The sequence below is a fragment of the Emydura macquarii genome, unplaced genomic scaffold, assembly GCF_026122565.2.
Source record: "Emydura macquarii macquarii isolate MOO-44397 ecotype Brisbane River unplaced genomic scaffold, CSIRO-AGI_Emac_v2 contig_587, whole genome shotgun sequence".
Classification (NCBI taxonomy): Eukaryota; Metazoa; Chordata; order Testudines; family Chelidae; genus Emydura; species Emydura macquarii.
The window spans coordinates 4759489-4774120 of record NW_027130724.1 but is presented as its reverse complement, the minus strand read 5'-3'; the positions used below and the strand labels follow the sequence as shown (position 1 = coordinate 4774120).

At 39.8% G+C, this 14632-nt stretch overlaps 1 protein-coding gene across 1 annotated transcript in view; it reads left to right on the top strand.

Moving 5' to 3' along the window:
* Positions 1–399: 399 nt before the first annotated feature.
* The window catches only part of LOC137148009 (mucin-6-like), a 79357-nt gene continuing 65124 nt past the window's right edge, over positions 400–14632 (top strand). Inside the window, exon 1 of the mRNA XM_067540417.1 lies at positions 400–502. Within this exon, the coding sequence (XP_067396518.1) occupies positions 400–502 (103 nt within the window). The remainder of the gene's footprint in view (positions 503–14632) is intronic.

Here is a 14632-nt window from a genome sequence, read left to right as displayed (position 1 = left end):
TGCACTTGGTGCTGGCTCCAAGCAGGAAGCAAGACTCCAAAGATGAGCATAGTGCTGCCTCCATCAGCAGAAACTTAAGCCTGGCCTCCCTGTCTTCCTTGGTTCTAGGCTTAAAATCTGCAAATTTGACACTGATCTCTCACATGAGCCGCCCCAAGACACTTCAGGCAATGTGGGTCACTCACCGGTATTGGCTTCTTGCAGGAATGGCAGGGTTTAAACCCAGTGATTGACACATTCCCCAGTATCAGTACCCATGATAAGGAAGCAAGTAGCTTAAAACACTTAAAAAGAAAATTTATAACTAATCAATGCTAAAAAGTACTAAAATGAGTACAAACTACATACAGATAGGAGGAAAATCTTGTGCTAGCAAGAACACATGCTCCAACAAATGTCATGGGCAGTGAGAGAGAACTCACCATCATAGATGGTTCCACCCTTTATGTCATCATGCAGCAGCAGCATCAGGCAGCAGAATGCGCATGCGCTATCCCAAAAGGTACCACTGAAGGAAAAATCTGACAACTGTTCACTGAGCGCACACACCTGAAGTGGAATGGACATGTGCGATCACCCAAAGAAGAAATATGCATTTGACAACGATGATACTAGATTGTTTTAATTAACTCAGTCAAGGAGAAAGAAGACTCATACTTCAAAAAGAAAAGAAAATGAAGTTCCAAGATTTGGTGGCATTTATAAGAATTTAGGAGCTAATTCTTTATACAAATTTAGTGTATTATATGCCAGCATGAAGCACTGTGATAGATACGATAATAGATTTAATATAGTATTGGCCTAATTAACCTTTTTTTTTTCTAAGCTGTTTTGCAGACTTAAAATTTTACCATTACGGTCAATATTTTCAAGAATGACTTGTGATTTTGGATGTTCTACTTGACACACTTTAAAAAGGTCCAACTTTTTGAGAGAGTGCTTAGCAGTCACTTTTTAAAATCAGGTCCCTTTAAAGTATCTCAAGTCCAGGACCCAAGAATAAAAACATGCAACATCATGAGTCACTTTTGAAAATCATGGCCTAAATTTATATTCTCTCATTTATATTGTCACAAAACAAAGAGTACTAATTAAATCACAAGCTTTTAGGCATACAGGAAGGATTAAAAGATAAACACATTGGGATAAAATTTCAAAAAACCTCTGGAATATTTAAAGCAAGATCTATGGAACAGCTAAGATAGCTCAGAAAAGAGATAAATTATATGCAGTTTAATATTCATTATGTTGGCGTACAGTTAAGAAAAGTCAATGGTAGCCAAAATTTAAAAACATATACAAAGGAAAAACATTCAAAACTTGTCACAAAAAAATCATGGATCAAATTTTTAAATGAGCTGAGTGCACACAACTCTAGCTGAAGCCATGTGAGTTGCTAGTCCTCAGTATTAGTGGCTCATCACCAAAAAATGTTCATATGGAAAATTAGATTTTAAATAAATGAAAATTTTCATAGAAAGTGTCTGCTTTCCTTGAAAATTTTAGATTTTTTGTTGGAAACCCCCACCCAGAAAATTTTCAGCTGGAAATTTGGGGGTTTGGGCCAAAAATGTTTTGGTTTTCAGTTGCTGAAAAAAACAAAACAAACCAGTTTTTCAATGAAAAGGTAAAAATTTTTGCTAAAACAATTTCCAACCAGTTCTAGTCAGTATCCCTGAAAAATCAGACTTCAGGACTTTCACTTCCTCACTTAAATTTTAAAACCTCAGTAAGAAAATAAATACCTGTCTTCCTATTGACTTTTACTTGGTTTATATTTTTCTTATTTACAAACACAATAAAGGTAAAAAACAAGTCACCGGAAACACCTGGTTTTGCATAGATACTATAAATCTGCTCAGATGTGCTTGGGGCTTGATACACTCAAAACAAATAACCATGTGTACCTGATCGGGGAGAATAGGGGATAGTGCCTCCAAGGTTTAGGGATGCACAACTTTGTCACAGAGTTCAAGGCCAGAAGGCACCACCAGATCATCTAGTCTGACCTCCTGTATAATCAGCCCAACAACCAGAATTACAGCCCTCAGGAGACTAAAGTATTGTATGCCACAGGCAGAGAACAGGAGGGACCGAAGTGCACTAGTGCCTGGGGACCCTGTAATGGCAGGTACTTAATTTAATGAGATATACCCTGATTATCCTTGCAAGCCACCAATGTCCCATGCTACAGAGGAAAAAGAAATAGAATTTCTGATATTATGCGAAAGGCACAGAATGCAGGTTAGCTGTGCTCCTGAGCTACCCATAATAATGTGGATGCACCTCAAGTGGGCTTACATATACTCCACATTTTATCAGAGAGCTGAATCCTGTACTCAGCCAAAAGAAAAGAGGCTTCATTGAAGATGCCAGCAGGTGTATGCATTTGTGAATGAACAACAATATGAAAAACAGCTTAAACAGATTTCTAGGCCAGGAAACCTACTGTCTCTTTTTCAAATGTTGACAAAACATCACTGAATGTGAGTTGTGCATGAATGAAAGGAATGGAGGAAGGGACTTGTGATGTAGAAACAATCTGAGCAACAATATTCCACTAAAAATAATGCCTGCACTGCTAATGCCCATCAGTCTGTTTGGTAACAGTCTGTTTGGGAACAATATGAGGAGCCACTGAAAGTGTACTCAGCTAGTAAGGAGATAAAACAAGTGATCGCAGAATGACAGAAACCCAGGGATATGATGCATAAAGAGAGTGGTCCACACGTAAAAAAATAGAACCAAGGAGAATGCATATGGAGAAGTGACCCATAAATTTGGTATTTTCACAGGGAAAGGCATCTTTTCTATCTATCACATTGTTATAAGAATGGAAGAAAATCTCTAGCTTAATTCCACTCTTTTTTGTCAAAGGCAATTTCAGTGCTGGTGAAATATGCTATATCAACCACCATGAGGACTGAAGTCTTCTCTGCATATAATTGGTACAAAGGTGGCAGTGTTGCTACAAGCTACCTACTTTGAACCACTTAACATGCCTCAACTCTGGCTGAAGGGATCACTTCTAGAGGGTACTAAAAAGTGTTGTCATGGGATAGCCCAATACGGAAACTAACATGTCAATACAAATGAAAGTAGGATATCCGGAGGTGAGCTGTAATCCTACCTCCCACCCCTCAAGAGGAAACAAATATCACTTCTTCTGAAGAAAATTTTTTCACCATTTTGCTTGAAAAGTCAGTCAAGGAAAGGATGAATACAGGGGCGTGCACAGGAATAAAAATTTTACAACTTTTGGAGGGGCACATTTCATGCCCCCAGGGCTGGAGGAGCTCTCGACCCCTCCTTCCACCCCAGGGTCAGAGGAAGTGTCAGCTCCTGCCACAGCCAGAGGAGCTCACTCTCCCCAGAGCGGCCCCAGCGCCAGAGAAGCTGGCTCCCCTACGATGGCCGAAGGACCTGGCTCTTCTCCCATAGCCCCAGGGCCGGAGAAGCCGGCTTTTCCCTGGCAGACATGGGGCCACATAGCCAGCTCTCCGCCTGTAGTCCGCTCTCCCCCCTGTGGCCAGCTCTCCATGCTCAGCTGAAGGAGCTGGCTTCCCCTCATGGATCCAGGGCCAACTTCGCCCCCATGGCCCCAGAGGAACTGTCAGAGCTATCCCAGGGCTGGAAGAGCTCACTCTCTCAGACCTGGGGCCAGTGGAGTTCTGTGCCCCTGACGATTATTGGGCAGGCCCGAACTTAGGCCTCTACTTGCCCCGCCTTGTGTATGCTCCAGGATGAATGAGACTGTTGACAGAGAGTTAATCAGAAGATTTGAGATCTGCACTGTTCACTCATACTTTAGCATCTCTCTCCCTACTTCCCCCCCATCCCAGTTCACCTCACCTCATTATTCCTACTTGGGCTATTGGTCCCAATGTTAGTCTTCTCCTTATCACAATTTATGCACTACCAATCTGCATTTCTTTTGGATGTGATACCAAATTTGTACAGTAAATAGAGTTAAATGTGTTTGAACTGTTGCAAAGCATCCATTAAACTGCCTTTGGAAAAATGATAATGAACTGGAGGAGTTTTGTGGCGTGTTTTTTTCTTTTATAAATGGCATTTAGGTGTATTGAATGTGATAAGGTGGAAGATCCTGTTTGGCGGTTACTCCACTTTGCCAGCTGTTGCAATTTCTGAAGTCCATGGGAATGAGGGACGGCTTTGCAATTCTATATATAAAGCATCCAAGCTTGAAAAGGCAAGTCTTGAAGGTGGCAGCAGCAGCTCTGCCCCTTTTGAGCAGGTAGGGCAGGAGAGCCCTGAAAAAGAAACTCTCCAGTCAAGGCAGACATCATGCTTTTGACACTACTACTACTAATTTCCTGCAGTTTTCTACACTGCACAGGTAAGTCTAAGATCTCTAGCTAGACATGAGATTTCTTTTGATGGATATTTTACTATGTGTTATTCAAAGGAAAATAGATATATAGTGAAACAAGGGGAGATTGCAGTGTGTGACGTTAGAAGATTTCATTATTATACTATCAGTACATGGGATTCAGACCTTTTTCTCTCTTTCCCCATCTTCAGTGGAATTACAATCACTTCAATTTATACTTTTTCCCATCAGATGTTAAAAATATGCAACTGCATATTTCACCAATATGTGACTGAAAATACAACTTTAAAAATTTTAAATATTTTTTCCCTTCCTCTCTGTTTGGAATTTCTGTTTACTGAGACTCTTGGTGGATCGGACTTTTGGTGGATCATTCACTGCATGGTACATAGTAAGCGAATAATGTCACATCCCTCAAAAATATAGAACTTAGAGTACTTGTTTCACTGACCTATGGTAAATCGTATATTTTGTTTGCAAACAGCAAAGTGTTTCCACCCTGCTGTAGCTCCACATGCAGGGTTCACACTGTTACTAGTGGGAGATCTACACATATATCCTCTGTAGAATTGAGCCTGTTAAGAAAATTGCTTTAGGTCTTAAAATACAAGTTATTAAACCTGTTCTTTAAAAGAGGGCTTCCGTGCTTGAAAAGGGGGAAATTGTTCAAATCTATAAAATCTTAAAATGAACTCTCTCCATGTGTTTTTCTAACTCTTTATATAAACTAATAAATTTATGTTTCATGAAGGGATCTGCCCCTTACATTCCCCTGCTCCCATTCTGACCCAACCCTTTTGGATGTAATAGATTTGTTTGTTTTTGAGGTTGACAAGTAAACATGTTGAATCTGTAGTGCGCCTCTTTTTCCCCCAAGTGCTTGCATTGGATTATTTGAGGGCCTTCCTTACTTTGTGATTAATTTTTTGTTGATTTAGACTGTGGTTTTCTTTTATTTGTTATATGTCTGCTCCATAATTATCAGTTGTTACAATTGCTCTGAAGGCTGCCAAAAATGTTTCAAGCACATGGTCCAAGCTGCTAAAACGCATAATTTATTTAGCTTAGTTTGAACAAAGCTAAATTTATTTCTTCTGTATTGTGTTTACCACACTTAATGGCCCATATAATACTAATCCAGTAACAGTACATATTATTCTTAAATTAGAGATTTATACTGTAAATGAAAAAAAGAAAAATATGAACAATTAAAGCTTTATGTAAACTCCATGGGCCAGTTTCTTATCTCAATTATACAGGTATAAATCCAAAATAACTCGATTGACTTCATTAACACCATTGTAACCAAAATCAGAATATAGCATCTGAATCCTAAATCTAATTCAGAGGCTGTATTCCAAGGTACTTATCAATATGGTATTAAGTATTAGATTTGAGTTCTGCAATAAGTCATCATCAAAGAGGCTTAAAGTGCAGTTTTAATGAAAGTAAAGGTGTCTATAAAAGTTACACAGAGGAGATCTCTATTTGCTCAGGGCCACTGACGTCCAGATCAAATGTGTCCTATTTGAAGTCAAAAGATTATGCATCTAATTGACATCTCTCCATACTCAAACTAGAATTTGAACAGTCAAGCTGTGTTTTTTCTCACCTGACCACCAGTAATAAAGATTCCGTAATCAGAACCTAAGAGATAGCTTACGGCTGATACAGAGCCCTTATCACTGTCACGGTTTCAAGACCAGCCCAGATAAATGGTAGCCAAAAGTTATTACCATTGGAAGGCTATTTGATTAGCTTAGGTGGTAGTTTATTTAGTTCCTAGTGATCAAATCCTACTGTTGATATCCTTGTTGATAGTCACTGCAGAGGGACCAAGGAATGAATAAACATGGAGATTGAACTTTCTTACTTCTAAGATAAATCCTCCTAGTCAAAGGTTGCGGCACACTGATGGGACAGTGCAGGTGTACTTCTATTATAGAAAACTAGAGGAGTTAAGTCATTTTTAGGACCATCTGGATATATCTCACTTAATCAATTCTCTGCCACTGCAGAGGCCTCAGGCTTTGATGCACCTCAGTCCCCCCTATTCTCTGTCCATAGCACACAGTTGTTTAGTTTCCTGTGAGCTGTAATACTTTGGTCTAATTCTGGTTGTTGAGCTTGGCACTGGAGTGGCTGGATGCTGTTTGGTGGTCTGTGATATACAGGAGGTCTGACTAGATGATCTGGTGGCCCACTCTGGCCTTAAACTCTATGATTCTATGTTTGTGGCACCAGCCTCTGAAATACAGCACCTTTCATGAATACTAAATCCACAGTTTTTAAAAGAGACATTAAGTGGTAAGCTCACTAAGGAAGCCTGAAGCAAAATAAAACCCAGAGTTCTTTCATTGCTCCAGTGGCTCAGCAGTGCTATGAGGAGTAAACTTATTTTTGCCTGTGAAGCACACAGCTAGACTCAGACACAAGAAATGTTGAGCAAGATGTTGAGTGTCATTTTTGCATATTTTGTCTGTAATGATATGTTTTATTTAAATGTTAACCCTGCTTTTCCACAGATTTCCTGTGTGACCTTGGGCAAGTCACCTAGCCTCCCCAGGTATGCCTACCCTGCAGTTGGAAGGTGTCATTACAGCATGTGTAGGCATACCAGAGCTCGCTCTGATCAAGCTATCTCACTTAAAATAACAGCCACATCACAGCAGCACAGACAATGTCATGGGCTAGCTACCCGAGTACAAGTCCACCCCAGAGTGTGGGTACCTCCTTAGGCAGCTAGCCCATGCCATTGTCACTGCTGCCATGGCTTCATTGCCATTCTCAGTGAGCTAGCATGGGTGCTGCAATCACACCCCCCGATTGTAGTGTAGACATATCTATGGGCCTCAGGATTTGTCTACACAAAGATTTAGTTCGCAGCAAGCTGGGGTGTGAACATGCCCCACACTTGCCTGCCACACTCTAGCTGTCCATGTGAACCCTTCTAATCTAGTCCTTTTCGAAAGAGGACTAGAGCAAAGCACAGCAATGCGGGTCAGCAGGATCCACAGGGACAGTAGCTCTGTGGCAGGATAGTGTGGAGTAGATTCATATTCCAGCTTGCCGTGAACTAAATATTTGTGTAGACATACCCTCAGTTCCCCATCTGTAAAATGGGGATAGAAGCATTGCCCCACCTCAGAGGGGTGTTGTGAAGATAAACACATTAAAGTTTGTGAGGCACTCAGCTACTAGCATGATGTGAGCCATATAAGTACCTGATAAATAGATAATATATTTGCTGCACTACCAATAAAATGAGTGGCTATTCCCAGAATCATTCCCTGACAAGCAGCCATGTTTTGGATGTAAAGTTTTAAGATTACGGTTGTACATTTTAGACACAATATTCACATTGTTCAGTTGGAATCATAAAAGTAAACACTGAATTAGTTATCTCAAATAAGCTTTTAAAGCATAATAATTTTAAGTGGACATGAATCTGAACCTAAACCTCTGATCTGAACACCCAGATGTTTGCTTTGGGAGTTTTCAGAGTTTCACAGTCTGGACCCAAACTGCATGACTAGCTCCTATCTGTATAATTGACTAAACCAAAACCCCTGGATCCAAATTCCTTCCTTCCTTGCAACTCAGGCCCACCTCTAATTTTAAATTTAAATATTCTTCATTGCAGTATGTATATGGTATAAAAGCTCATGGAAGTCTTGAGACTTGCTTATTTGTTCCATAGCTAACTCAAATATGTGTACATTAACTTAATACAGCAAAAATGACTAATAATGCAAACTGGATTAAGATGGTTAGTTTTAACTATAACCTGATATGGTCTAAGGGCTCCTACCTACTATATTGATATTTAATTGTAGCTTACTCAGTTTGGCTGTCACAATAGACAGCCAGCCTTGGATCCGAAAGAGATATTGTATACATATACGGTACTTACTCTAACAATGAGCACTGTTAGGTACTCACGTGCAGGTAGAGATGCTAAGCTGGCACCTAGCTGAGAAACAGATAAAAGTAACTGAATAACTTCAGATTGACTAGAAATAACTGTGAACACGTTGTAGTTGGATTAGATTATTACTATTGCAGCTACAAGATGAATACTGCCATTATCTTTAATTATCATCACGCAAATTTATCTTATATTTTTGGTTATTTATTTTAACCCTTCTATCTGCTTCTCCAGAGTTACAAAATACCAATACAGAGCATACCCCAACCAATCATAGGTAGCTAGAGCGTACAAATTCCTACAACTTCTGCTTGTGCACCAGGCTCCCTGGTTAGGCTACATCTCCCATAGTACACTCAGAGTCATGTGACCCCCAGGGTGCACCAAGCATCTTAGTCAGAGAAAAATCCATATTGCATTATGGGAAGATTTAGTCTTCCAGGAAGCCCAGCCCACAGGAGAAAATAGGGGCCTAAACTACAACTCCAATAAGACAATGCATTGATAGGAAAATGCAGTTCAATGTCATTTTGAATAAGCTCAACAAAAAAAAAGTTCTGAGTCAGCTTAAACCCTCCACATTTTTCATTTCAATTTTCCCAACAGAAAATTGCAAATTTCTGGCAAAATCAAAATTTTCCCATGGAAAATTTCCATTTTTCAGAAATTGCATTTTCTGTCAAAAAAACATTCTAATGGAAAATTCCCACACAGCTCTTATATAGGACTGGACACAAGATGCAATTCGCTCCAACCATAGTACTTGGTACATTTTGGTAACTGTCAAAAGATTAAGAAAATTACTAACATGCTTTCACTAAGCTTTTTAGAGCTAGACAAGGAAGGCTGAATATGCCTGTTGAGCAAAATTACGCTATTATAATTATTTGAGTAGTTCAAGTCTGACAGGATCAAGGCTGGGCTACAAGCTTTCAGTATATGGATCCATATTTTGTAGAGCAGGAATTTTTGGAACAAAAAAAGTTAGTGCAGATTTAACATAATTATCTCAGATACATTTGTATGTCCATTTTCTACACACCGTTTAGTCCATTTAGTTATTCCATTCCCAGAAAGAAAGTAAGAGTAGGGTAGATTTAGTATTTTGAAGCTGTTTGGCATGCTTTTGGACAGTGACAGCATTTGAAACCAACACACAACCTATAAGATTAGCACTTTGGGGGATCAGAAGCATTAGACCTCATGTTTTACATCAGGCTCACTAGATGGTCTGCCTTTCAAGTAATAATTTAAGGATCTCTCTCAAGTCCTGCTTAGCAAATATCCACAAAAGGCATTGACTTCTGTGAATAGGGGCAGGGGTGACTCAGGTTTCATAGCCTGGGATTTAGTTGTAGCAATCGAGGAACTTTTCACTCACCTTCAATGGATTCATGAACAAATTGATTAATCCATACAATCTCAAAAATTCAGCCATCACATTGGACTTGAACAGTGAAACTTCACTTGCCATTCAGCCATCTTACCTAATTATATGTTACTCCCTTTTTGCCCCTCATTGTAACAGATGCACTGGGAACATATCAAGGGCAGAGGAGGGCAAAACTGGATCATTCTGTGCTCTGTAAATGCCTGCCCATAGGGGTTTCTTACAAACTGGCAAAATTAAGAGAAACCAGTGGCCTGCTATGTTCTAAATTATGCCAAGATCTGAGGGTGTGTGGGTAGAATCTGTTGCACTCTTAAGTTAGGTATCTCAGACCATTGGGGAACTAAAGATGCTGATTGACTGGTAAGATAACTGGCAGCCTGCTGGTCAAGTGACTGGTGAGGAAGTTCATTGAAGTTTCTCTCCGTCACTTGAAGACAACTAAAAGTTCCTTAGAGTACTTTGATCTACCCTACTTTGAACAAAGAGATTAAAGTGCACTAGGGAAGTTTAGCACATGGCAGCAGGGGCCACACAAAGACTTAGACGACAGCAGGCTATTGTGGGATAGATTTGCACCCCAGCTTTCTGCAAACAATGCATTCGTACGGACAAGCTCTAAGGTTATGGAATTTCATATACTTTGAACTCTACAGTTACTTGTTTCCTCTGTAAGACAGCACACTGAAGTTGTCACAGATTGTGAAGAGAACATTTTTGGTAAATGCATTTCCACCACTTCAGTAGTTTCCCATATGTTTAGAGTACTTCCCATATATAGCTCTCATCACTGCGATAGCTTAGATCTCTCAAACATAATTAAATTTATCTTCACAACACCTTTTGCGATAAGTATTATCCCAATGGGAAACTGAGGCACAGAGATTGGTAATTTGTCAAAGCCACACATCAGGTCTGTGGTAGAGACAGAAATTGAACCCTGATCTCCTGAACTGCAACTCATTGCCTTAACCAAAATATCATCTTGCCTCAAAACTCTCCAAATGAGGAGTTTGTGCATTTAAAATATATTTACTTGTAGTCCAGTTTAGCTACAAGGTCTCTCTCTGGTTTTTCTATGGCTTTACAAAATATAAGAGATCCATCTTGTTAGCTCTCTTTTTCTTCTCTCTCATCTCAACATCACATACCATCACGTGGGGAGCTACCAAACCTGGCTGCTACAGAAGTTACAGTAACCCCTCTATGCCCTACAAGCTCTTCATAAATAAGATTCAACTGGGCTCTGTTGGATTGAAGTCTCAGAATCTCTTCCACACATGGCTTCTGTAAAAGTTTCAGAATACACTATATCATATGTGGCTGTGAGATCTTGCAGAAAGTTCAGTCATTCAATCTTTAACTTGTTCCTGTTCATAAAAGGTTCCATAGCAGAGAATTTTTCTGTCCCTACTACCATCTTTGCTCTTGAGCATTTTAGCCCTGCTCTCCGATCCGCACAAGTGAGAATACCTGCTTTTCATTAGCTGGGTATTTAAATCAAATTCTGCTCAAGGGAAACACAAGGTGATGACTGAGAATGAAAGCTATTTTAAACACAGATAGGTCTCAACATCGCCCCACATCCGAACAGGAGAGAGCACATCAGTCATCCTCTCACTCTACTCCTAGTGCCAACTGTTTCATCACCCTCAGTCATCCATCAGAGGGCGCAACGAATAGGAATTGGATAATATCTGCAACTTTAAAAAGTTAATGGGCCCTCTAGTGGCCTTCAATCTTTTGTGTTTCAGAAGCCACTAGAATTCTGCAGAACAGCAGTGTATACATGTAGCTAGGCCTTGTATGTTATATATGATTAGTAAATATTTGGGTTGTTTCGTCAAATTATATATGTTGTGTAAAATACAAAAGACACAACAGAGTGGTATATGGCTTCTGCAATATTCTCTTTGCTCTTGCCACTTAAAGTACCTTCCTACCAGTTGAGAAGTAGTTAATTACAAACTGTGTATGCATTGACACAAGCAAAGTAATTGTTCTCTGTATCACAGTGATGTGCGCAGTAAATCAAAGGAGAGGATGGCGCTCTTAAAAACTGATGCTGCTTTTCTCTTTTGTCTTGTGATGATGACTTATCTGTGATACCTTTTGCTTTCACAGGGCTTGAAGGGAGTTATATGTCCCATCAATTTCTCTACAGGCAGAAGGAGCTTCTGAAAAGAGGTAAATACTTTGCCTGTTATTATACATTCAAGCTGAGGTGGTGCCCATCAGCTCCAATCAGGATCGGACCCCTATTGTACAAGGCACTGAATAAAACACACAATAAGAGTGTCCCTGCGTAGAGGAGTTCATTTAAAGTGCTATGCTTAGAAATTCTGGCTGAAGGGTTAGCCTTCAAAGAAGTAGTAACTTGCAGGGCCCCAGAGCTCAGGCTTCAACTCGAGGCCAAATGTCTACAGAGTGATTTTTCAGTCCCACAGCCAGAGTCAAATGACCTGAACCAGCTATGGGTTTTTAATCTTGTGTAGACATATCCCTAGAGTAAGGCAGCAGTACGTATGCCCAGAGATAGAAACCTACATGCTTTGGGAGCTTTTACAGCAGAAATTTAGGCACTGAATGAGTTTAGGTACCTAAGGTATTAGGTGGCAGCTGAGTAGTAAGCAGTGATGCCTCGAACGGGAGTTTAGTTGCAGTGGAAGCTGTGACTTGTGTGACAGGTGGGACACATATCACAAAGTTTCATAAATAGCAATATTTATCCTCCTCCTTGCAGTCCTGGCCAGGCGTCTCAGCTCTGCCCCACCAGCACCTCAGCCTCCCCCTTGTGCCTGCAGGGATCCAGTGTCATTGACCCTGAGGCTGTGCAGGGAGCCCTCTGCAGCTCCACTGTCACGGCCCCTGCTCCCTCACTCACCAGCCAAGAGTGTGGAAAACGTCCCACAAAGGAACTGTTCAGTAGTGTAGCGGCCTCCCCCACGGCCAGGGGCTCATACTCCTCTTTGCAGTCCTGGATGGGGTCTGTGCTCCAACAGGCCAGGATGACTTCAGCCTACAATGACCAGACCTCCCAATATTATCAGGACCATACCGATATTAGGGGCTTTGTCCTATATACACAACGATACCCCTTCGCCCTGAAAAAAACTGTCCTGAATTTTCACACTTGCTATCTGGTCACCCTACTCCAGCTTCTCCTGTACCCTGCGCCCTGCTGTCTTTGGCCCCTCAGCCACGCAGGGAGCCCTCTCCTGCATTACTGTGTCAGTGTTGGGAGGAAGCCCCCTGCAGCCCTGCTGTCAAAACTGGCTTTAATTGCCACAGTCCTGCCTCTATCACTAAGCCATGGTTACCATAGCAATCCACTCATAAAGTGACTCCTGGGTTTAGTAAATTACCATGGCAATAAGGCAGCTTCCTGAGTCCCTAGTACTTATGCCATAATTTGGGTCTAACCCATAGCACTACATTTTCTGGTATTGCATTTTACTACAGAGTTGGAAAGAATGATGGATTTAAATCAAATCACAAGTGGTTCTTGTGCCTTTATGATACTTATTTAATATGTAAATGTTTAACTCTCCTTAAAAATCTAATATAAATACACACACACACACAAAATGTAGATTTTGGAAATTAGTTTCTGAATTCATGGTCTGAATTCTTTGGTTAGGCTGTTCCTCACCTAATTAGACCTAAGATTGCCTAAATTCCTTTGGGATCTGGGCCTTAATGCTTTAAATGTTCAAAGTGCTTTATTAATATAAGCTAATTAATACATTTATAGTAACATTTATATGGCGGATGTCATTAAAAATTCAACATTTGCTCCCTGCAAGTGATTCTGGTACCTTCTATTCCAAGTGTATGAAGATACCACGTTTCTGAAGTTATCTGCAGCAGTGAATATTTAGTTTTTAACGGTCTTCCCTTACCACTTTGATTCTGTCCATCAAAGTCATTCTGTACTTTGAAGCAATGACAGTATGGCTCTAGGAGGCACTATACTGCTGGAGGTGCAGTTAGTCTCCTGAGACATAATACAGAATGGTCCAGACTCCTGAGCAGAGCTGCATAAATTCTGGATTTTTCAGTTTGCTGGCAATTAAAAAAAATTGTTTTGGGTGGAACTGAACATGAAATTAAAAAAAAAAAATAGGTGAATCAAAAAGTTTTAAAATATCATTTTGGGTTGAAACATTTTGTATTGATTTCAAGCCTTTTTAAATGTGTTGATTGGGTTTTTTAATAAAATTATAGGAAATTTTGGACAGTCACTTTGAACTGAAAAATCAGAAAGGTTTGTTTAAAAAATGTCAAAATAAATGTTTAGTTTTTTATTTTTAATTGAAACAATTCAGTGAAACTGACATGAATTCACAAAACATTTTTATGTTGCTGACTCTGCATTTTTCAGAAAAAAAAATTGTGCAAAAATTTCACCCAGCCATATTTCTGAGCACTGATAGCTAAAAATGTCTTTGATACCTTTAAAAAAATTAAATAAATAAGACTCAACATGTCACTTCTAGCATTTTGAATAAATTATCTCACATATTCTCCCTATTTAAATTCTTCCTGGATAAAATACAGTATTCTATTTTCTTCACTTTCTATCTTAAACTACGTGCAGTTAACAGGCTGCTACGTTCACCCCAGAAATGGCTGCATTTCACTGATGGATGATGAGATTCCTGAATCTAGTTTATAAAGAGTTTTAGGATGAAAGAACTATATAAATATTAGATTTTTTACACTAAGATGATTCTAAACTGTAACTATTTATTTTCCTTCAGGCAGCAGGGGGAGTGATTGGCTCAATTTAAGTGAGTATTTAAAAGCAGTAAAAGCTATAAGAAGAGAACCCTAAAGGGAGCAAATTTCCTGAGCAGCAGAGATCAAGGAGAAAAAAATCTCCTCTGCCATCCTCATCTCTGCTCACAATTTGCTACAATAATTATCAAAGCCTGTCTCTTGCCTATTCACAAAAGGA